The 25232-nt window shown below is 56.4% G+C and overlaps 1 protein-coding gene across 1 annotated transcript in view; it reads left to right on the top strand.

The window, feature by feature from the left end:
- Window positions 1–25232, top strand: part of LOC140396640 (integrin alpha-M-like) — a 283291-nt gene that overhangs the window by 252232 nt on the left and 5827 nt on the right. Inside the window, exons 21-25 of the mRNA XM_072485434.1 lie at window positions 8547–8630; window positions 13734–13806; window positions 15805–15912; window positions 19096–19173; window positions 19348–19461. Coding sequence (XP_072341535.1) covers window positions 8547–8630; window positions 13734–13806; window positions 15805–15912; window positions 19096–19173; window positions 19348–19461 — 457 coding nt within the window. The remainder of the gene's footprint in view (window positions 1–8546; window positions 8631–13733; window positions 13807–15804; window positions 15913–19095; window positions 19174–19347; window positions 19462–25232) is intronic.

The following is a 25232-nucleotide window of genomic DNA, read 5'->3' on the forward strand; positions in this document are numbered from 1 at the left end:
TACCAGGGCGACAGGCCGGTCAGCACAGGGCGAACCCTCTATACCACTAATACCCCCTATACCAGGGCGACAGGGCGGTCAGCACAGGGCGAATCCTCTATACCACTAATACCCCCTATACCAGGTCGACAGGCCGGTCAGCACAGGGCGAGTCCTCTATACCACTAATACCCCTATACCAGGGCGACAGGGCGGTCAGCACAGAGCGAATCCTCTATACCACTAATACCCCTATACCAGGGCGACAGGCCGGTCAGCACAGGGCGAATACTCTATACCACTAATACCCCTATACCACGGCGACAGGGTGGTCAGCACAGGGCGCATCCTCTATACCACTAATACCCCCTATACCAGGCGACAGGCCGGTCAGCACAGAGCGAATCCTCTATACCACTAATACCCCCTATACCAGGGCGACAGGCCGGTCAGCAGAGGGCGAATACTCAATACCACTCATACCCCCTATACCAGGGCGACAGGCCGGTCAGCACAGGACGAATCCTCAATACCATTAATACCCCCGATACCAGGGCGACAGGCCGGTCAGCACAGAGCGAGTCCTCTATACCACTAATACCCCCGATACCAGGCGACAGGCCGGTCAGCACAGAGCGAATCCTCTATACCACTAATACCCCCTATACCAGGGCGACAGGCCGGTCAGCACAGAGCGAATCCTCTATACCACTAATACCCCTATACCAGGGCGACAGGCCGGTCAGCACAGAGCGAATCCTCTATACCACTAATACCCCCTATACCAGGGCGACAGGCCGGTCAGCAGAGGGCGAATACTCAATACCACTAATACCCCCTATACCAGGGCGACAGGCCGGTCAGCACAGGGCGAGTCCTCTATACCATTAATACCCCCGATACCAGGGCGACAGGCCGGTCAGCACAGAGCGAGTCCTCTATACCACTAATACCCCCTATACCAGGGCGACAGGGCGGTCAGCACAGAGCGAGTCCTCTATACCACTAATACCCTCTATACCAGGGCGACAGGCCGGTCAGCACAGGGCGAACCCTCTATACCACTAATACCCCCTATACCAGGGCGACAGGCCGGTCAGCACAGGGCGAACCCTCTATACCACTAATACCCCCTATACCAGGGCGACAGGCCAGTCAGCACAGAGCGAGTCCTCTATACCACTAATACCCCCTATACCAGGGCGACAGGCCGGTCAGCACAGGGCGAATCCTCTATACCACTAATACCCCCTATACCAGGGCGACAGGCCGGTCAGCACAGGGCGAACCCTCTATACCACTAATACCCCCTATACCAGGGCGACAGGCCGGCCAGCACAGGGCAAATCCTCTATACCAGTAATACCCCCTATACCAGGGCGACAGGCCGGCCAGCACAGGGCGAATCCTCTATACCACTAATACCCCCGATACCAGGGCGACAGGCCGGTCAGCACAGGGCGAACCCTCTATACCACTAATACCCCCTATACCAGGGCGACAGGGCGGTCAGCACAGAGCGAATCCTCTATACCAATAATACCCCCTATACCAGGGCGACAGGCCGGTCAGCACAGGGCGAACCCTCTATACCACTAATACCCCTATACCAGGGCGACAGGCCGGTCTGCACAGGACGAATCCTCTATACCACTAATACCTCCTATACCAGGGCGACAGGGTGGTCAGCACAGGGCGAACCCTCTATACCACTAATACCCCCTATACCAGGGCGACAGGCCGGTCTGCACAGGACGAATCCTCTATACCACTAATACCTCCTATACCAGGGCGACAGGGTGGTCAGCACAGGGCGAACCCTCTATACCACTAATACCCCCTATACCAGGGCGACAGGCCGGCCAGCACAGGGCGAATCCTCTATACCAGTAATACCCCCTATACCAGGGCGACAGGCCGGTCAGCACAGAGCGAGTCCTCTATACCACTAATACCCCCTATACCAGGGCGACAGGCCGGTCAGCACAGGGCGAATCCTCTATACCATTAATACCCCCGATACCAGGGCGACAGGCCGGTCAGCACAGGGCGAATCCTCTTTACCACTAATACCCCCGATACCAGGGCGACAGGCCGGTCAGCACAGGGCGAATCCTCTATACCACTAATACCCCCTATACCAGGTCGACAGGCCGGTCAGCACAGGGCGAATCCTCTATACCACTAATACCCCTATACCAGGGCGACAGGCCGGTCAGCACAGGGCGAATCCTCTATACCACTAATACCCCCTATACCAGGGCAACAGGGCGGTCAGCACAGAGCGAGTCCTCTATACCACTAATACCCCCTATAGCAGGTGACAGGCCGCTCAGCACAGGGCGAATCCTCTATACCACGAATACCCCCTATACCAGGGCGACAGGCCGGTCAGCACAGGACGAATCCTCTATACCACTAATACCCCCTATACCAGGGCGACAGGGCGGTCAGCACAGGACGAATCCTCTATACCACTAATACCCCTATACCAGGGCGACAGGGCGGTCAGCACAGGGCGAATCCTCTATACCACGAATACCCCCTATACCAGGGCGACAGGCCGGTCAGCACAGGACGAATCCTCTATACCACTAAAACCCCTATACCAGGGCGACAGGCCGGTCAGCACAGGGCGAGTCCTCTATACCACTAATACCCCCTATACCAGGGCGACATGCCGGTCAGCACAGAGCGAATCCTCTATACCACTAATACCCCCTATACCAGGGCGACAGGCCGGTCAGCACAGAGCGAATCCTCTATACCACTAATACCCCCTATACCAGGGCGACAGGCCGGTCAGCACAGGGTGAATCCTCTATACCACTATTACCCCCTATACCAGGTCGACAGGCCGGTCAGCACAGGGTGAACCCTCTATACCACTAATACCCCCTATACCAGGTCGACAGGCCGGTCAGCACAGGGTGAATCCTCTATACCACTAATACCCCTATACCAGGGCGACAGGCCGGTCAGCACAGGGTGAATCCTCTATACCACTAATACCCCTATACCAGGTCGACAGGCCGGTCAGCACAGGGTGAATCCTCTATACCACTAATACCCCCTATACCAAGGCGACAGGGCGGTCAGCACAGGACGAATCCTCAATACCACTATTACCCCCTATACCAGGGCGACAGGGCGGTCAGCACAGGGCGAGTCCTCGATACCACTAATACCCCCTATACCAGGGCGACAGGGCGGTCAGCACAGGACGAATCCTCTATACCACTAATACCCCCTATACCAGGGCGACAGGCCGGTCAGCACAGGACGAATCCTCTCTACCACTAATACCCCCTATACCAGGGCGACAGGGCGGTCAGCACAGGGCGAATCCTCTATACCACTAATACCCCATATACCAGGGCGACAGGCCGGTCAGCACAGGACGAATCCTCTATACCACTAATGCCCCTATACCAGGGCGACAGGCCGGTCAGCACAGGGTGAATCCTCTATACCACTATTACCCCCTATACCAGGTCGACAGGCCGGTCAGCAGAGGGTGAACCCTCTATACCACTAATACCCCCTATACCAGGGCGACAGGACGGTCAGCACAGGACGAATCCTCTATACCACTAATACCCCTATACCAGGGCGACAGGCCGGTCAGCACAGGGCGAGTCCTCTATACCACTAATACCCCCTATACCAGGGCGACATGCCGGTCAGCACAGAGCGAATCCTCTATACCACTAATACCCCCTATACCAGGGCGACAGGCCGGTCAGCACAGAGCGAATCCTCTATACCACTAATACCCCCTATACCAGGGCGACAGGCCGGTCAGCACAGGGTGAATCCTCTATACCACTATTACCCCCTATACCAGGTCGACAGGCCGGTCAGCACAGGGTGAACCCTCTATACCACTAATACCCCCTATACCAGGTCGACAGGCCGGTCAGCACAGGGTGAATCCTCTATACCACTAATACCTCCTATACCAGGGCGACAGGCCGGTCAGCACAGGACGAATCCTCTATACCACTAATACCCCTATACCAGGTCGACAGGCCGGTCAGCACAGGGTGAATCCTCTATACCACTAATACCCCCTATACCAAGGCGACAGGGCGGTCAGCACAGGACGAATCCTCAATACCACTATTACCCCCTATACCAGGGCGACAGGGCGGTCAGCACAGGGCGAGTCCTCGATACCACTAATACCCCCTATACCAGGGCGACAGGGCGGTCAGCACAGGACGAATCCTCTATACCACTAATACCCCCTATACCAGGGCGACAGGCCGGTCAGCACAGGACGAATCCTCTCTACCACTAATACCCCCTATACCAGGGCGACAGGACGGTCAGCACAGGGCGAATCCTCTATACCACTAATACCCCATATACCAGGGCGACAGGCCGGTCAGCACAGGACGAATCCTCTATACCACTAATGCCCCTATACCAGGGCGACAGGCCGGTCAGCACAGGGCGAATCCTCAATACCACTAATACCCCCTATACCAGGACGACAAGCCCGTCAGCAAAGGGCGAATCCTCTATACCACTAATACCACCTATACCAGGGCGACAGGGCGGTCAGCACAGGACGAATCCTCAATACCACTAATACCCCCTATACCAGGGCGACAGGGCGGTCAGCACAGGGCGAATCCTCTATACCAGTAATACCCCTATACCAGGGCGACAGGGCGGTCAGCACAGGGCGAGTCCTCTGTACCACTAATACCCCCTATACCAGGCGACAGGCCGGTCAGCACAGGGCGAATCCTCTATACCACTAATACCCCCTATACCAGGGCGACAGGCCGGTCAGCACAGAGCGAATCCTCTATACCACTAATACCCCCTATACCAGGGCGACAGGCCGGTCAGCACAGAGCGAATCCTCTATACCACTAATACCCCTATACCAGGGCGACAGGGCGGTCAGCACAGAGCGAGTCCTCTATACCACTAATACCCCTATACCAGGGCGACGGGCCGGTCAGCACAGAGCGAGTCCTCAATACCACTAATACCCCCTATACCAGGACGACAGGCCGGTCAGCACAGAGCGAATCCTCTATACCACTAATACCCCCTATACCAGGGCGACAGGCCGGTCAGCACAGAGCGAGCCCTCTATACCACTAATACCCCCTATACCAGGGCGACAGGGTGGTCAGCACAGGGCAAATCCTCTATACCACTAATACCCCCTATACCAGGGCGACAGGGCGGTCAGCACACAGCGAGTCCTCTATACCACCAATACCCCCTATACCAGGGCGACAGGGCGGTCAGCACAGGGCGAATACTCTATACCACTAATACCCCCTATACCAGGCGACAGGCCGGTCAGCACACAGCGAGTCCTCTGTACCACTAATACCCCCTATACCAGGGAGACAGGCCGGTCAGCACAGGGCGAATCCTCTATACCACTAATACCCCTATACCAGGGCGACAGGGCGGTCAGCACAGAGCGAATCCTCTATACCACTAATACCCCTATACCAGGGCGACAGGCCGGTCAGCACAGGGCGAATACTCTATACCACTAATACCCCCTATACCAGGGCGACAGGGCGGTCAGCACAGGGCGAGTCCTCTATACCACTAATACCCCCTATACCAGGGCGACAGGGCGGTCAGCACAGAGCGAATCCTCAATACCACTAATACCCCTATACCAGGGCGACAGGCCGGTCAGCACAGGGCGAATCCTCTATACCACTAATACCCCCTATACCAGGGCGACAGGGCGGTCAGCACAGAGCGAATCCTCAATACCACTAATACCCCTATACCAGGGCGACAGGCCGGTCAGCACAGAGCGAGTCCTCTATACCACTAATACCCCCTATACCAGGGCGACAGGCCGGTCAGCACAGGGCGAGTCCTCTATACCACTAATACCCCCTATACCAGGGCGACAGGGCGGTCAGCACAGGGCGAGTCCTCAATACCACTAATACCCCCTATACCAGGGCGACAGGGCGGTCAGCACAGAGCGAGTCCTCTGTACCACTAATATTCGACATGGCATAATTGCACAATCTCAGTGCTTGGTGGCAGCAGAACTTCCTCACAGGCCCCTGCCGAGAACGTTTGAAGTACATGTCAGAACTCAAGCCCGTCTGGGGGTCAGTACTGAGGGAGCGCCGCACTTTCGGAGGGTCAGTACTGAGGGAGTGCCGCATTGACAGAGGGTCAGTCCTGAGGGAGCGCCGCACTTTCGGAGGGTCAGTACTGAGGGAGCGAGCACAGTCGGAGGGTCCGTACTGAGGGAGCAGCGCACTTACGGAGGGTCAGTGCTGAGGGAGAGCCGCACTGTTGGAGGGTCAGTACTGAGGGAGCGCCGCACTGTCGGAGGTTCAGTGCCGAGGGAGCGTCGCACTGTTGGAGGGTCAATACTGAGGGAGTGCCGCACTGTCAGAGGGTCTGTGCTGAGGCAGTGCCGCACTGTCAGAGGGTCAGTACTGAGGTAGTGCCGCACTGTCGGAGTGTCAGTACTGAGTGAGCGCCGCACTGTCGGAGGGTCAGTGCTGAGGGAGTGTCACTCTGTCGGAGGTTCAGTGCAGAGGGAGCGCCGCACTGTCGGAGGGGCAGTACTGAAGGAGTGCCACACTGCTGGAGGGTCAGTGCCGAGGGAGCGCCACACTGCCGGAGGGTCAGTGCCGAGGGAGCGTCGCACTGTTGGAGGGTCAGTACTGAGGGAGTGCCGCACTGTCGCACGGTCAGTGCTGAAGGAGCGCCGCACTGTTGGAGGGTGAGTGCTGAGGGAGTGCCGCACTGTCAGAGGGTCAGTGCTGAGGCAGTGCCGCACTGTTGGAGGGTCAGCACTGAGGGAGTGCCGCACTGTCGGATGGTCAGTGCTGAGGGAGCGCCGCACTCTCAGAGGGTCAGTACAGAGGGAGCGTCGCACTGTTGGAGGGTCAGTGCTGAGGGAGTGCCGCACTGTCAGAGGGTCAGCACTGAGGGAGCGTCGCACTGTTGGAGGGTCAGTGCTGAGGGAGCGCCGCACTGTTGGTGGGTCAGTGCTGAGGGAGCGCTGCACTGTCAGAGGGTCAGTATTGAAGGAGTGCCGCACTGTCAGAGGGTCAGTACTGAGGGAGTGCCGCCCTGTCGAGGGTCAGTACTGAGGGAGCGCCGCACTGTCAGAGGGTCAGTACTGAGGGAGTGCTGCACTGTCAGAGGGTCAGTATTGAGGGAGTGCCGCACTGTCAGAAGGTCAGTACTGAGGGAGTGCCGCACTGTCGGAGGGTCAGTACTGAGGGAGTGCCGCACTGTCAGAGGGTCAGTACTGAGGGAGTGCCGCACTGTCGGAGGGTCAGTGCTGAGGGAGTGCTGCACTGTCAGAGGGTCAGTATTGAGGGAGTGCCGCACTGTCAGAGGGTCAGTACTGAGGGAGTGCCGCACTGTCGGAGGGTCAGTACTGAGGGAGCGCCGCACTGTCGGAGGGTCAGTACTGAGGGAGTGCCGCACTGTCGGAGGGTCAGTGCTGAGGGAGTGTCACTCTGTCGGAGGTTCAGTGCAGAGGGAGCGCCGCACTGTCGGAGGGGCAGTACTGAAGGAGTGCCACACTGCTGGAGGGTCAGTGCCGAGGGAGCGCCACACTGCCGGAGGGTCAGTGCCGAGGGAGCGTCGCACTGTTGGAGGGTCAGTACTGAGGGAGTGCCGCACTGTCGCACGGTCAGTGCTGAAGGAGCGCCGCACTGTTGGAGGGTGAGTGCTGAGGGAGTGCCGCACTGTCAGAGGGTCAGTGCTGAGGCAGTGCCGCACTGTTGGAGGGTCAGCACTGAGGGAGTGCCGCACTGTCGGATGGTCAGTGCTGAGGGAGCGCCGCACTCTCAGAGGGTCAGTACAGAGGGAGCGTCGCACTGTTGGAGGGTCAGTACTGAGGGAGCGTCGCACTGTCAGAGGGTGAGTACTGAGGGAGCGCCACACTGTCAGAGGGTCAGCACTGAGGGAGTGCCGCACTGTTGGAGGGTCAGTGCTGAGGGAGCGCCGCACTGTTGGTGGGTCAGTGCTGAGGGACCGCTGCACTGTCAGAGGGTCAGTATTGAAGGAGTGCCGCACTGTCAGAGGGTCAGTACTGAGGGAGTGCCGCCCTGTCGAGGGTCAGTACTGAGGGAGCGCCGCACTGTCAGAGGGTCAGTACTGAGGGAGTGCTGCACTGTCAGAGGGTCAGTATTGAGGGAGTGCCGCACTGTCAGAGGGTCAGTACTGAGGGAGTGCCGCACTGTCGGAGGGTCAGTACTGAGGGAGTGCCGCACTGTCAGAGGGTCAGTACTGAGGGAGTGCCGCACTGTCGGAGGGTCAGTGCTGAGGGAGTGCTGCACTGTCAGAGGGTCAGTATTGAGGGAGTGCCGCACTGTCAGAGGGTCAGTACTGAGGGAGTGCCGCACTGTCGGAGGGTCAGTACTGAGGGAGCGCCGCACTGTCGGAGGGTCAGTACTGAGGGAGTGCCGCACTGTCGGAGGGTCAGTGCTGAGGGAGTGCCGCTTTTTCAGAAGATTAGAAAGGTTTGTTCTCAAAACTGGAGAATTCTCTTACTTTCAAACTAAATTACTCCCAATATTTTGCTTCTGCAGTGACAATGAACAGCGAATCACGGTGGATAGCTTGGTTTCCAAGACAATTGGTGTGAAATATGAAATAAATGTGATTATCAAAGGGTGAGTTTACCTCCGACACCATATCTAACACTGTGATACCCAGTCCCAGAGGGGAAAGGTCAGTGTATCTAACACTGTGACACCCGGTCCCAGAGGGGGAAAGGACAGTGAATCTAACACACTGTGACACCCAGTCCCAGAGGGGGAAAGGACAGTGCATCTAACAAACTGTGACACCCGGTCCCAGAGGGGGAAAGGACAGTGCATCTAACACACTGTGACACCCAGTCCCAGAGAGTGAAAGGACAGTGTATCTAACACACTGTGACACCCAGTCCCAGAAGGGGAAAGGACAGTGCATCTAACACACTGTGACACCCAGTCCCAGAGAGTGAAAGGACAGTGTATCTAACACACTGTGATACCCAGTCCCAGAGGGGAAAGGTCAGTGTATCTAACACTGTGACACCAGGTCCCAGAGAGGGAAAGGACAGTGTATTTAACACACTGTGACACCCAGTCTCAGAGGGGGAAAGGACAGCGTATCTAACACACTGTGACACTGTCCCAGAGGGGGAAAGTACAGTGTATCTAACACACTATGACACTGTCCCAGAGGGGGAAAGGACAGTGTATCTAACACACAGTGACACCTGGTCCCAGAGGGGGAAAGGACAGTGTATCTAACACATAGTGACACCCGGTCCCACAGGGGGAAAGGACAGTGTATCTAACACAATGTGACACTGTCCCAGACGGGTGAAGGACAGTGTATCTAACACACTGTGACACTGTCCCAGAGGGGGAAAGGACAGTGTATCTAACACACTGTGACACTGTCCCAGAAGGGGAAAGGACAGTGTATCTAACACACTGTGACACCCAGTCCCAAAGGGGGAAATGACAATGTATTTAACACACTGTGACAACCAATCCCAGAGGGGGAAAGGACATTGTATCGAACACCCTGTGACACCCGGTCCCAGAGGGGGACAGGACAGTGTATCTAACACACTGTGACACCCGGTCCCAGAGGGGGAAAGGACAGTGTATCTAACACACTGTGACACCCGGTCCCAGAGGGGGACAGGACAGTGTATCTAACACACTGTGACACCCGGTCCCAGAGGGGGACAGGACAGTGTATCTAACACACTGTGACACCCGGTCCCAGAGGGGGACAGGACAGTGTATCTAACACACTGTGACACCCGGTCCCAGAGGGGGAAAGGACAGTGTATCTAACACACTGTGACACCCAGTCCCAGAGGGGGAAAGGACAGTGTATCTAACACACTGTGACACCCGGTCCCAGAGGGGGAAAGGACAGTGTATCTAACACACTGTGACACCCGGTCCCAGAGGGGGACAGGACAGTGTATCTAACACACTGTGACACCCGGTCCCAGAGGGGGAAAGGACAGTGTATCTAACACACTGTGACACCCAGTCCCAGAGGGGGAAAGGACAGTGTATCTAACACACTGTGACACCCGGTCCCAGAGGGGGAAAGGACAGTGTATCTAACACACTGTGACACCCGGTCCCAGAGGGGGACAGGACAGTGTATCTAACACACTGTGACACCCGGTCCCAGAGGGGGAAAGGACAGTGTATCTAACACACTGTGACACCCGGTCCCAGAGGGGGACAGGACAGTGTATCTAACACACTGTGACACCCGGTCCCAGAGGAGGAAAGGACAGTGTATCTAACACACTGTGACACCCAGTCCCAGAGGGGGAAAGGACAGTGTATCTAACACACTGTGACACCCGGTCCCAGAGGGGGAAAGGACAGTGTATCTAACACACTGTGACACCCGGTCCCAGAGGGGGACAGGACAGTGTATCTAACACACTGTGACACCCGGTCCCAGAGGGGGAAAGGACAGTGTATCTAACACACTGTGACACCCAGTCCCAGAGGGGGAAAGGACAGTGTATCTAACACACTGTGACACCCGGTCCCAGAGGGGGAAAGGACAGTGTATCTAACACACTGTGACACCCGGTCCCAGTTGGGGAAAGGACAGTGTATCTAACACATTGTGACACTGTCCCAGAGGGGGAAAGGACAGTGTATCTAACACATTGTGACACTGTCCCAGAGGGGGAAAGGACAGTGTATCTAACACACTGTGACACTGTCCCAGAGGGGGAAAGGACAGTGTATCTAACACATTGTGACACTGTCCCAGAGGGGGAAAGGACAGTGTATCTAACACATTGTGACACTGTCCCAGAGGGGGAAAGGACAGTGTATCTAACACACTGTGACACTGTCCCAGAGGGCGAAAGTACAGTGTATTGAGGCACGATCAATTTGACTGGAGACGAAGTTGAATCCAAACTGAGGCTTTATTAGTATCAGATGTGTGGCCTCCCACATCTGCTGGCAAAATGGTTGCGAGCTGGAGGCCATGCATATTTATACCCGCTTCCTGGGCGGGGCTAGTATGCAGGGGCCACAGGTGAACCTGTAGTGCAGGTTCTACCGTACAACCTCTAATATAACAACCCAGTGGTTTACCACATGTATCTAACACACTGTGACACTGTCCCAGAGGGCGAAAGGACAGTGTATCTAACACACTGTGACACTGTCCCAGACGGCGAAAGGACAGTGTATCTAACACACTGTGACACCCAGTCCCAGAGTAGGAAAGGACAGTGTATCTAACACTATGTGACACCCAGTCCCAGAGTAGGAAAGGACAGTGTATCTAACACACTGTGACACCCGGTCCCAGAGGGGGAAAGGACAGTGTATCTAACACACTGTGACACCCACCCCCAGAGGAGGAAAGGACAGAGTATCTAACACACTGTGACACTGTCCCAGAGGGGGAAATGACAGTCTATCTAACACTATGTGACACCCTGTCCCAGAGGAGGAAAGGACAGTGTATCTAACACACTGTGACACCCGGTCCTAGAGGGGGAAAGGACAGTGTATCTAACACACTGTGACACCCGGTCCCAGAGGGCGAAAGGACAGTGTATCTAACACACTGTGACACCCGGTTCCAGAGGTGGAAAGGACAGTGTATCTAACACACTGTGACACTGTCCCAGAGGGGGAAAGGACAGTGTATCTAACACACTGTGACACCCGGTCCTAGAGGGGGAAAGGACAGTGTATCTAACACACTGTGACACCCGGACCCAGAGGGCGAAAGGACAGTGTATCTAACACACTGTGACACCCGGTTCCAGAGGTGGAAAGGACAGTGTATCTAACACACTGTGACACTGTCCCAGAGGGGGAAAGGACAGTGTATCTAACACACTGGGACACCCGGTCCCAGAGGGGGAAAGGACAGTGTATCTAACACACTGTGACACCCACCCCCAGAGGAGGAAAGGACAATGTATCTAACACTATGTGACACCCTGTCCCAGAGGAGGAAAGGACAGTGTATCTAACACACTGTGACACCCGGTCCCAGAGTGGGAAAGGACAGTGTATCTAACACACTGTGACACCCGGTCCTAGAGGGGGAAAGGACAGTGTATCTAACACACTGTGACACCCAGTCCCAGAGGGGGACAGGACAGTGTATCTAACACACTGTGACACCCGGTTCCAGAGGGGGAAAGGACAGTGTATCTAACACACTGTGACACCCGGTCCTAGAGGGGGAAAGGACAGTGTATCTAACACACTGTGACACCCGGTCCCAGAGGGGGAAAGGACAGTGTATCTAACACACTGTGACACCCGGTCCTAGAGGGGGAAAGGACAGTGTATCTAACACACTGTGAAACCCGGTCCCAGAGGGGGAAAGGACAGTGTATCTAACACACTGTGACACCCTGTCCCAGAGGGGGAAAGGACAGTGTATCTAACACACTGTGACACTGTCCCAGAGGGGGAAAGGACAGTGTATCTAACACGCTGTGACACCCGGTCCTAGAGGGGGAAAGGACAGTGTATCTAACACACTGTGACACCCGGTCCCAGAGGGCGAAAGGACAGTGTATCTAACACACTGTGACACCCGGTTCCAGAGGTGGAAAGGACAGTGTATCTAACACACTGTGACACTGTCCCAGAGGGGGAAAGGACAGTGTATCTAACACACTGTGACACCCGGTCCTAGAGGGGGAAAGGACAGTGTATCTAACACACTGTGACACCCGGACCCAGAGGGCGAAAGGACAGTGTATCTAACACACTGTGACACCCGGTTCCAGAGGTGGAAAGGACAGTGTATCTAACACACTGTGACACTGTCCCAGAGGGGGAAAGGACAGTGTATCTAACACACTGGGACACCCGGTCCCAGAGGGGGAAAGGACAGTGTATCTAACACACTGTGACACCCACCCCCAGAGGAGGAAAGGACAATGTATCTAACACTATGTGACACCCTGTCCCAGAGGAGGAAAGGACAGTGTATCTAACACACTGTGACACCCGGTCCCAGAGTGGGAAAGGACAGTGTATCTAACACACTGTGACACCCGGTCCTAGAGGGGGAAAGGACAGTGTATCTAACACACTGTGACACCCAGTCCCAGAGGGGGACAGGACAGTGTATCTAACACACTGTGACACCCGGTTCCAGAGGGGGAAAGGACAGTGTATCTAACACACTGTGACACCCGGTCCTAGAGGGGGAAAGGACAGTGTATCTAACACACTGTGACACCCGGTCCCAGAGGGGGAAAGGACAGTGTATCTAACACACTGTGACACCCGGTCCTAGAGGGGGAAAGGACAGTGTATCTAACACACTGTGACACCCGGTCCCAGAGGGGGAAAGGACAGTGTATCTAACACACTGTGACACCCTGTCCCAGAGGGGGAAAGGACAGTGTATCTAACACACTGTGACACTGTCCCAGAGGGGGAAAGGACAGTGTATCTAACACACTGGGACACCCGGTCTCAGAGGGGGAAAGGACAGTGTATCTAACACACTGTGACACCCAGTCGCAGAGGGGGAAAGGACAGTGTATCTAACACACTGTGACACCCAGTCCCAGAGGGGGACAGGACAGTGTATCTAACACACTGTGACACCCGGTTCCAGAGGGGGAAAGGACAGTGTATCTAACACACTGTGACACCCAGTCGCAGAGGGGGAAAGGACAGTGTATCTAACACACTTACGATAACATTTCATGTTAATGGTGTAAATTCATTTTTTTACAGGATAGAATCAACACAGTATATTAACTTCACCACAATGGCAGCAGGGGACAAAGTTGTTCTCCATGCATACAAGGTAATTTACTTTGAATATTTGAAACACACTGTAACACTCTGTGGCAGTGATTACTTGAAGGGTCAGTACTCAGAGAGCCGCGCAGTCGGAGGATCAGTACTGAGAGCGCGGCGCACTGTCTGAGGGTCAGTACTGAGGGAGTGTTGCACTGTCCGAGGGTCAGTACTGAGGGAGCGCCGCGCTGTCAGAGGGTCAGTACTGAGGGAGCGCCGCACTGTCGGAGGGTCAGTACTGAGGGAGCGCAGCACTGTCCAGAGGGTCAGTACTGAGGGAGCGCCGCACTGTCCAGAGGGTCAGTACTGATGGAGCGCAGCACTGTCCAGAGGGCAGTGCTGAGGGAGCGCCGCACTGTCTGAGGGTCAGTACTGAGGGAGAGCCACACTGTCTGAGGGTCAGTGCTGAGGGAGTGCCGCACTGTCAGAGGGTCAGTACTGAGGGAGTGCCACACTGTCCAGAGGGTCAGTACTGAGGGAGTGCCGCACTGTCGAGGGTCAGTACTGAGGGAGTGCCGCACTGTCAGAGAGTCAGTACTGAGGGAGCGCCGCACTGTCAGAGGGTCAGTACTGAGGGAGCGCCGCACTGTCCAGAGGGTCAGTACTGAGGGAGGGCCGCACCGTTGGAGGGTCAGTACTGGGAGTGCTGGATTGTCGGAGGGTCAGTACTGAGGGAGTGCCACTCTGTTGGAGGGTCAGTACTGAGGAAGCGTCGCTATCTTGGGTGGGTAGTACTGAGGGAGCCCCTCACTATCGGAAGGTCAGTACTGAGGGAGTTCCGCACTGTCAGAGGGTCAGTGCTGAGAGAGCGCTGCCCTGTCGGAGGGTCAGTACTGAGGGAGTGCCGCACTGTCAGAGGGTCAGTACTGAGGGAGTGCCGCACTGTCCAGAGGGTCAGTACTGAGGGAGTGCCGCACTGTCAGAGGGTCAGTACTGAGGGAGTGCCGCACTGTCAGAGGGTCAGTACTGAGGGAGCGCCGCACTGTCAGAGCGTCAGTACTGAGGGAGTGCCGCACTGTCCAGAGGGTCAGTACTGAGGGAGTGCCGCACCGTTGGAGGATCAGTACTGGGAGTGCTGGATTGTCGGAGGGTCAGTACTGAGGGAGTGCCACTCTTTGGAGGGTCAGTACTGAGGAAGCGTCGCTATCTTGGATGGGTAGTACTGAGGGAGCCCCTCACTGTCGGAAGGTCAGTACTGAGGGAGTTCTGCACTGTCAGAGGTCAGTGCTGAGAGAGCGCTGCCCTGTCGGAGGGTCAGTACTGAGGGAGCGCCGCACTGTCAGAGGGTCAGTACTGAGAGAGTGCCGCACTGTCCAGAGGGTCAGTACTGAGGGAGTGCCGCACCGTTGGAGGGTCAGTACTGGGAGTGCTGGATTGTCGGAGGGTCAGTACTGAGGGAGTGCCACACTGTTGGAGGGTCAGTACTGAGGGAGTGCCACTCTGTTGGAGGGTCAGTACTGGGAGTGCCGCACTGTTGGAAGGTCAGTACTGAGGAAGCGTCGTTATCTTGGGTGGGTAGTACTGAGGGAGCCCCTCACTGTCGGAAGGTCAGTACTGAGGGAGTTCCGCACTGTCAGAGGGTCAGTGCTGAGAGAGCGCTGCCCTGTCGGAGGGTCAGTACTGAGGGAGCGCCGCACTGTCAGAGGGTCAGTTCTGTGGGAGTTCCGCACTGTTGGAGGGTCAGTTCGGAGGGAGCACCGCACTGTTGGAGAGTCAGTACTGAGAAAGCGCAGCACTGTCAGACGGTAACTACTGAGAGAGTGCCGCACTGTCGGAGAGTCAGTGTACCGCACAGTCGGAGGGTCAGTACTGAGGGAGAGTTGCACTGTCGGAGGGTCAGTTCTGAGGGAGCGCTGCACTGTTGGAGGGTCAGTACTGAGGGAGAGTTGCACTGTCGGAGGGTCAGTTCTGAGGGAGCGCTGCACTGTTGGAGGGTCAGTACTGAGGGAGCGCCGCACTGCCAGAGGATCAATACTGAGGGCGTGTCTTTTGCTTTCTTTCTCAGGTGGAGAACGTGGGTCCTCAGTCCCTTCCTGTCAATATAACTTTCTCTGTACCATTCAAAATCGGGACCGGGCTAACCTGGGAGAAGCTGGTGGTGAACACCACAGACGTGAGTGAGCAGGTGCCTCAACACGCACCAAATCTTTCTCTTCAGACCCACTGACATCTCTGTCCTCGTTCTGCCGCAGGTTGCCAGTGGAGTTTCCCACCAGCTGGGGGAGCTGCACCTGATCTTCCCGATTGGGCAGTCTCCAACTCTCTCCACTCAATTCTGCGTTTTACAATTTGGGACCGTGAACTCTGTCCTCCATTGTGATTGTTTTGCCTGCCTCGTGCCAGTCCTCGGGCAGGACTCTCCGTCGGCAGCACCCTCCCTTTCACCGGCAGCGCGCTTAAGCCTGTGGCTTCCCGACGGCGTGGGGATGACCACAATGGGAAACCTCACTGGCCGGCTGCTGTGTCGGAGGCTCCCGTGGAGGGGCTCCCCACGTCTTGCTTTCAGCTGTTTGGTATTCTGCTCTGTAGCAATGGTTTCATTCTTTGCTCCAGCTATTAGTTTGCCTTTTGTTCTCGGACATCATTTAATATCTCCTGCCCTCGACCCTATCTTACAACTTCCCTTTTGTATTTCCCGCCACGTCTAACAGCTTCAAGCCCCGACATTTCCAACTTTCCTTCAGTTCCAAAGGAGAGTCCGATTCAATACGGAACATTCACTCTGTTTTGGTCCACACTGTTGCTGCCATATTTCTATTTCCCAGTTTTCATCCAGGATTCCCAACCAACTGCGGAATTTTGCTTTCCGTCTAATCGTCTCTCGTTCACTCCCTCCCTGTCTCACTCCCTCCAGGTTTACCCTTTCCCCCGCTCTCATAGAATCTTAGAATCCCTACAGTGCAAAAGGAGGCCATTTGGCCCATCGAGTCTGCACCAACCCTCTGAAAGATCACTTTACCTAGGCCCATGCCCCCTCCCAATCCTGGTAATCCCATAACCCCACCTAACCTTTGGACACTAAGTGGCAATTTAGCACGGCCAATCCACCTAACCTGCACATCCTTGGACCGTGGGGGGAACCTGGAGCACCCGGAGGAAACCCACGCAGAATGTGAGAATGTGAAAACTCCAGTCAGCTGAGGCTGGAATTGAACCCGGGTCCCTCGTGCTGTGAGACAGCAGTGCTAACCATTATGCCACCATGCCGTCCTGCTAGATACTGTGATGATTGTAGGAATTTCATATATATATTGTATGGTATGCATGTGGTTAAAAACCTGGCTGAGTGTGTGAATGACTAATGCAGTAATCTTTATTAAAAGTTCTGGTTCAAAAGACAGGCATTTTGGCTGCAAATGTGCAATTAAAGCATTGTAAAGGTGAGATCATCATTCTTTCCCACCATGGATATTGTTTACCTGAAGTTGGGCTGATGGAATTTTGTTCGTAAAAAGGTTCCATGGGGAGTAGATACTTAAAGACTTGGCGCAATTCTGTGGCCTCATCGTGCCCGACTTGGGGCAGGCAGACAAAATGGCGCCCCGATCTGCGAAATGAAATGAAAATCGCTTATTGTCACAAGTAGGCTTCAAATGAAGTTACTGTGAAAATACCCTAGTCGCCACATTCCCGCGCCTGTTCGGGGAGGCTGGTACGGGAATTGAACCGTGCTGCTGGCCTGCCTTGCTCTGCTTTAAAAGCCAGCGATTTAGCCCAGTGTGCTAAACCAGCTCCTGCGAGGAGCCGTTCCTGCAGGAATTGACTCAAGTGCTGCCTTGGCGGAGAGAAACTCGTCAAGGCCAAAAGATCGGCAAAGTGCCGCTGAAGAGCGGATGTTTCTTGGCGCGACAGTCACCAATGAACACCCCGCTAAACTCGCCCAAAACTGGACATAGATTTTCAGCCGTTGATTTGCGCCTGTTGTGAATTTAGCTTTAGTGAGACGATGTAGTTAATGGAGGAGCCTGTTTTGTTATGCTCGTGGCGTCGCTTCAGCTGCTTCCTTGATGTGCACTCTGACAAAGGAAGGTTCAGACTTGGAGATAGCTTTTACACGTTTATTAAACTATTATCAATTCTCCTACTTGGATTCAACACTACTGTTAATCCTGCTATAGCTACTCAGACTGACGAACCAGTCTGCTACAATCCACGTGGTGGGTGTGATGTTCAATCAACCCTGTGTCTGCACTCACTGAGAGTCTCCACTGGAAAGAGACTGAGCATGTGTGATGTGTCCTTTTGTATCGGTTGGTGTAATGCCCCCCTGTGGTAGTGTCACCTCTGTGTGTATCGTGACTGCCCATTGGTCGTGTCCTATCTCACTGACCTATTGGTTGACTGTCTGTGTGTCATGTCTCTGGTGCTCACTCTAGTGTCTAGCTAGGCGTAGTGTATGTACATTAACCCTTTGTGTACTGACAGTGATGTATATCACCACAGATCCAGGGGCCTGAAGCAGTCAGGTGTTGAGTTTTGATCTGTCAGTGAAGTGGCCAGCAGCTGCTCTCAAAGCAGTTTAGTGAAAAATGTTTTGTTTGTTGGTGAACAGAATAGAGGTTTCTGAAAAGGGAAGAATCTGCCAGCTGGTTCAATGAATAAAATCCAGAATTCTAAAACTTAAAAAAAAAAACACCGTGCTCACTGACATCCATTCAGGGAAAGGGAACTCTGCTGAGCTAACCTGGTCAGGCCTCCCTGTGACTCCAGAACCCCGACACGCACACAGCGATGCTGGGATGATGCTTTAACCTCCCTCACCCCACCCTGACGTGCCCCGAGCAAGATGCTCGGTGCGAGGGGATATCAGGGCTGGGCGGGAGATTCAGGTTCGCCAACGACGCCCAAGATCCCTGCCAACCCGAACAGTGGAGGGGGGTGGGTAGGGATGCTTCCTCTTGAGGGTGAGGGGGGAGGGGTTTTAAAATTAGGTGGTCATCCTGTTACCACAGAGAGGAGGAAAGTTTTTGACTGATGAGGCTTGTGTGCCTTTGGAACTCGCTGCCTCAGGAGGAGGTGGGGAAACCATTGACTTTTTCAAAGGCGGAGGTCGATAGATTGTAATTCGGGGAGGGAATCGGGAGCACCGGTGTCAGAGGTCGGGGGGTGGATGGGAATGCAGACTGGAAACACAAATAGATAGGCCCAGATCTGATGGAATGGTGGAGCAGGTTCGAGCAGGGGAGTGGCCTGCTCCCACCCTATTCATTCGGAGGAAACTATTCGCTTTAATAGACAAATCAGACGAGTTTAATTCTCGTGATTCACTCTCCGCTCTTTCCCCTTCCCACTGCAGCAGGAAGCCAAGTGCAACGAGATGACAACAATACCCCAAGTGAGCCGGCAACAGATGGACACGTTCAACAGCTCCCAGGTAAGGGAAAGGAGGGAAGCGACCTGCTCACCACACCAACTCCTCGACTCCACTGTGGGGGCACCACGAGGGCACTGCGTAGTGGAGAGCAGGCCGCGGATATCGGGGCTTTGTTAATGCTGCAGAGGGCCCCCCGCTTGCTGCATTGTTGAAACCTCTTCTCCTTCTCTGCAGGGTTGCATGGTGTCGACGTGTCTGATGTATGTTTGTCAAATGCCCCAGCTCAAGCACAATGGAAGGACCACGTTTTCCATATCGGGCGTAGTCAGCTGGAGCAAACCCAATCAGGTCAGGAAACATGACAATGCACTTGCCGTCTCAGACCTTTCCGGATGGGGCGCATCAGCAAGAGAGACAGAGGGTCAGTACTGAGGGACCATCGCACTGTTGGAGGGTCAGTACTGAGGGAGCTCCGCACTGTCAGAGGGTCAGTACTGAGGGAGTGCCGCACTGTCGGAGGGTCAGTGCTGAGAGAGCGCCGCACTGTCGGAGGGTTAGTACTGAGGGAGTGCCGCACTGTCAGAGGGTCAGTACTGAGGGAGCTGCGCACTGTCAGAGGGTCAGTACTGAGGGAGTGCCGCACTGTCAGAGGGTCAGTACTGAGGGAGCGCCGCACTGTCGGAGGGTCAGTGCTGAGGGAGCTCCGCACTGTCGGAGGGTCAGTGCTGAGGGAGCTCCGCACTTTTGGAGGGTCAGTACTGAGGGAGTGCCGCACTTTTGGAGGGTCAGTACTGAAGGGAGTACCACACTGTCAGAGGGTTAGTACTGAGGGAGTGCCGCACTGTCAGAGGGTCAGTACTGAGGGAGTGCCGCACTGTCTGAGGGTCAGTGCTGAGGGAACGCCGCACTGTCGGAGGGTCAGTGCTGAGAGAGCGCCACACTGTCGGAGGGCCAGTGCTGAGAGAGCGCCGCACTGTCGGAGGGTCAGTACTGAGGGAGTGCCGCACTGTCGGAGGGTCAGTGCTGAGAGAGCGCCGCACTGTCGGAAGGTCAGAGCTGAGGGAGTGCCGCATTGTCATAGGGTCAGTACTGAGGGAGCGCCGCACTGTCATAGGGTCAGTGCTGAGGAACCACCGCATTGTCGGAGGGTTAGATCTGAGGGAGCACCGCACTGTCGGAGGGTCAGTGCTGAGGGGGTGCCGCACTGCCGGAGGGTCAGTGCTGAGGGGGTGCCGCACTGCCGGAGGGTCAGTGCTGAGGGAGCACCGCACTGTTGGAGGGTCAGTGTTGAGGGGGTGCCGCACTGCCGGAGGGTCAGTGCTGAGGCAGCACCGCACTGTTGGAGGGTCAGTGTTGAGGGAGCGCCTCACTGTCGGAGGGTCAGTGCTGAGGCAGCACCGCACCTAGGGAGGGTCAGTGCTGAGGGAGGGCCGCACTATCTGAGGGTCAGTGCTGCGGGAGTGAGCACAGTCGGAGGGTCCGTGCTGAGGGAGTGTCTCACTGTCGGAGGGTCAGTGTTGAGGGAGTCCCGCACTGCAGGAGGGTCAGTACTGAGGGAGTAGCGCACTGTCATAGGGTCAGTGCTGAGGAAGCACCGCACTGTCGGAGGGTCAGGTCAGTGCTGAGGGAGCGTCGCACTGTCGGAGGGTCAGTACTGAGGGAGCGTCGCACTGTCGGAGGGTCAGTGCTGAGGGGGTGCCGCACTGCCGGAGAGTCAGTGCTGTGGGAGGACACCGTGGTCAGGGGGTCATTGCTGAGGAGGCACCGCACTGTCAGAGGATCAGTGCTGAGGGGATGCCGCACTATCGGAGGGTCAGTACTGAGGGAGTGCCGCACTGTCAGAGGGTCAGTGCTGAGGGGATGCCGCACTATTGGAGGGTCAGTGCTGAGGGAGTGCCGCACTGTCAGAGGATCAGTGCTGAGGGGATGCCGCACTATCGGAGGGTCAGTATCAGAGAATCATAGAAGTTTACAGCATGGAAACAGGCCCTTCGGCCCAACCAGTCCATGCCGCCCAGTTTTTACCATTAAGCTAGTCCCAGATGCCCGCACTTATAGAATCATAGAAGTTTACAGCAGTACTGAGGGAGTGCCGCACTGTCAAAGGGTCAGTGCTGAGGGAGCGCCGCACTGTCGGAGGGTCAGTGCTGAGGGAGCACCGCACTGTCAGAGGATTAGTGTTGAGAGAATGCCACACTGTCTGAGGGTCAGTGCTGAGGGAGCGTCGCACTGTCGGAGGGTCAGTGCTGAGGGAGTGCCGCACTGTCAGAGGGTCAGTACTGAGGGAGCGCCGCATTGTTAGAGGGTCAGTACTGAGGGAGCACCGCACTGTCAGAGGGTCAGTACTGAGGGAGCGCCACACTGTCAGAGGGTCAGTACTGAGGGAGCGCCGCACTGTCAGAGGGTCAGTACTGAGGGAGCACCGCACTGTCAGAGGGTCAGTACTGAGGGAGAGCCACACTGTCAGAGGGTCAGTACTGAGGGAGCGCCGCACTGTCACAGGGTCAGTACTGAGGGAGTGCTGCACTGTCAGAGGGTCAGAAAAGAGGGTCTGCCGCACTGTCAGAGGGTCAGTACTGAGGGAGCGCCGCACTGTCGGAGGGTCAGTACTGAGGGAGCACCGCACTGTCAGAGGGTCAGAAATGAGGGTGTGCCGCACTGTCAGAGGGTCAGTTCTGAGGGAGCGTCGCACTGTCTGAGGGTCAGTGCTGAGGGAGCGCCGCACTGTCTGAGGGTCAGTGCTGAGGGAGCGTCGCACTGTCGGAGGGTCAGTGCTGAGGGAGCACAGCACTGTCGGAGGGTCAGTACTGAGGGAGTGCCGCACTGTCAGAGGGTCAGTACTGAGGGAGCGCCGCACTGTCGGAGGGTCAGTGCTGAGGGAGCTCCGCACTGTCGGAGGGTCAGTGCTGAGGGAGCTCCGCACTTTTGGAGGGTCAGTACTGAGGGAGTGCCGCACTTTTGGAGGGTCAGTACTGAGGGAGTACCACACTGTCAGAGGGTTAGTACTGAGGGAGTGCCGCACTGTCAGAGGGTCAGTACTGAGGGAGTGCCGCACTGTCTGAGGGTCAGTGCTGAGGGAACGCCGCACTGTCGGAGGGTCAGTGCTGAGAGAGCGCCACACTGTCGGAGGGCCAGTGCTGAGAGAGCGCCGCACTGTCGGAGGGTCAGTACTGAGGGAGTGCCGCACTGTCGGAGGGTCAGTGCTGAGAGAGCGCCGCACTGTCGGAAGGTCAGAGCTGAGGGAGTGCCGCATTGTCATAGGGTCAGTACTGAGGGAGCGCCGCACTGTCATAGGGTCAGTGCTGAGGAACCACCGCATTGTCGGAGGGTTAGATCTGAGGGAGCACCGCACTGTCGGAGGGTCAGTGCTGAGGGGGTGCCGCACTGCCGGAGGGTCAGTGCTGAGGGGGTGCCGCACTGCCGGAGGGTCAGTGCTGAGGGAGCACCGCACTGTTGGAGGGTCAGTGTTGAGGGGGTGCCGCACTGCCGGAGGGTCAGTGCTGAGGCAGCACCGCACTGTTGGAGGGTCAGTGTTGAGGGAGCGCCTCACTGTCGGAGGGTCAGTGCTGAGGCAGCACCGCACCTAGGGAGGGTCAGTGCTGAGGGAGGGCCGCACTATCTGAGGGTCAGTGCTGCGGGAGTGAGCACAGTCGGAGGGTCCGTGCTGAGGGAGTGTCTCACTGTCGGAGGGTCAGTGTTGAGGGAGTCCCGCACTGCAGGAGGGTCAGTACTGAGGGAGTAGCGCACTGTCATAGGGTCAGTGCTGAGGAAGCACCGCACTGTCGGAGGGTCAGGTCAGTGCTGAGGGAGCGTCGCACTGTCGGAGGGTCAGTACTGAGGGAGCGTCGCACTGTCGGAGGGTCAGTGCTGAGGGGGTGCCGCACTGCCGGAGAGTCAGTGCTGTGGGAGGACACCGTGGTCAGGGGGTCATTGCTGAGGAGGCACCGCACTGTCAGAGGATCAGTGCTGAGGGGATGCCGCACTATCGGAGGGTCAGTACTGAGGGAGTGCCGCACTGTCAGAGGGTCAGTGCTGAGGGGATGCCGCACTATTGGAGGGTCAGTGCTGAGGGAGTGCCGCACTGTCAGAGGATCAGTGCTGAGGGGATGCCGCACTATCGGAGGGTCAGTATCAGAGAATCATAGAAGTTTACAGCATGGAAACAGGCCCTTCGGCCCAACCAGTCCATGCCGCCCAGTTTTTACCATTAAGCTAGTCCCAGATGCCCGCACTTATAGAATCATAGAAGTTTACAGCAGTACTGAGGGAGTGCCGCACTGTCAGAGGGTCAGTGCTGAGGGAGCGCCGCACTGTCGGAGGGTCAGTGCTGAGGGAGCACCGCACTGTCAGAGGATTAGTGTTGAGAGAATGCCACACTGTCTGAGGGTCAGTGCTGAGGGAGCGTCGCACTGTCGGAGGGTCAGTGCTGAGGGAGTGCCGCACTGTCAGAGGGTCAGTACTGAGGGAGCGCCGCATTGTTAGAGGGTCAGTACTGAGGGAGCGCCGCACTGTCGGAGGGTCAGTACTGAGGGAGCACCGCACTGTCAGAGGGTCAGTACTGAGGGAGAGCCACACTGTCAGAGGGTCAGTACTGAGGGAGCGCCGCACTGTCACAGGGTCAGTACTGAGGGAGTGCCGCACTGTCGGAGGGTCAGAAAAGAGGGTCTGCCGCACTGTCAGAGGGTCAGTTCTGAGGGAGCGTCGCACTGTCAGAGGGTCAGAAATGAGGGTGTGCCGCACTGTCAGAGGGTCAGTTCTGAGGGAGCGTCGCACTGTCTGAGGGTCAGTGCTGAGGGAGCGCCGCACTGTCTGAGGGTCAGTGCTGAGGGAGCGTCGCACTGTCGGAGGGTCAGTGCTGAGGGAGCGTCGCACTGTCGGAGGGTCAGTGCTGAGGGAGCACAGCACTGTCGGAGGGTCAGTACTGAGGGAGTGCCGCACTGTACCACAGCAACACCCAGATCCCTCTGTACCACAGCAACACCCAGATCCCTCTGTACCGCAGGGACACCAAGATCCCTCTGGACCACAGTAACACCCAGATCCCTCTGTACCGCAGCTACATCCAGATCCCTCTGTACCGCAGCAACACCCAGATCCCTCTGTACCACAGCAACACCCAGATCCCTCTGTACCACAGCGACACCCAGATCCCTCTGTACCACAGCAACACCCAGATCCCTCTGTACCGCAGGGACACCCAGATCCCTCTGTACCACAGCAACACCCAGATCCCTCTGTACCGCAGTGACACCCAGATCCCGCTGTACCGCAGCAACACCCAGATCCCTCTGTACTGCAGCAACACCCAGATCCCTCTGTACTGCAGCAACACCCAGATCCCTCTGTACCGCAGCATCACCCAGATCCCTCTGTACCTCAGCAACACCCAGATCCCTCTGTACCTCAGCAACACCCAGATCCCTCTGTACCGCAGCAACACCCAGATCCCTCTGTACGGAAGCAACACCCAGATCCCTCTGTACCGCAGCAACACCCAGATCCTCCTGTACGGCAGCAACACCCAGATCCCTCTGTACCGCAGCAACACGCAGATCCCTCTGTACGGCAGCAACACCCAGATCCCTCTGTACCTCAGCAACACCCAAGTCCCTCTGTACCACAGCAACACCCAGATCCCTCTGTGCCACAGCGACACCCAGATCCCTCTGTACCGCAGCGACACCCAGATCTCTCTGTACCTCAGCAACACCCAGATCCCTCTGTACCACAGCAACACCCAGATCCCTCTGTACCTCAGCAACACCCAGATCCCTCTGTACCGCAGCAACACCCAGATCCTTCTGTACCACAACAACACCCAGATCCCTGTACCGCAGCAACACCCAGATCCCTCTGTACCGCAGCAACACCCAGATCCCTCTGTATCACAGCAACACCCAGATCCCTCTGTACCACAGCAACACCCAGATCCCTCTGTACCACAGCAACACCCAGATCCCTCAGTACCACAGCAACACCCAGATCCCTCTGTACCACAGCGACACCCAGATCCCTCTGTACCGCAGCAACATCCGGATTCCCCTGTACCACAGCAACACATCCCTCTGTACGGAAGCAACTCCCAGATCCCTCTGTACCGCAGGAGCAACCAGACCCGA

This window comes from Scyliorhinus torazame, chromosome 19, assembly GCF_047496885.1.
Source record: "Scyliorhinus torazame isolate Kashiwa2021f chromosome 19, sScyTor2.1, whole genome shotgun sequence".
NCBI classification, from domain to species: domain Eukaryota; kingdom Metazoa; phylum Chordata; class Chondrichthyes; order Carcharhiniformes; family Scyliorhinidae; genus Scyliorhinus; species Scyliorhinus torazame.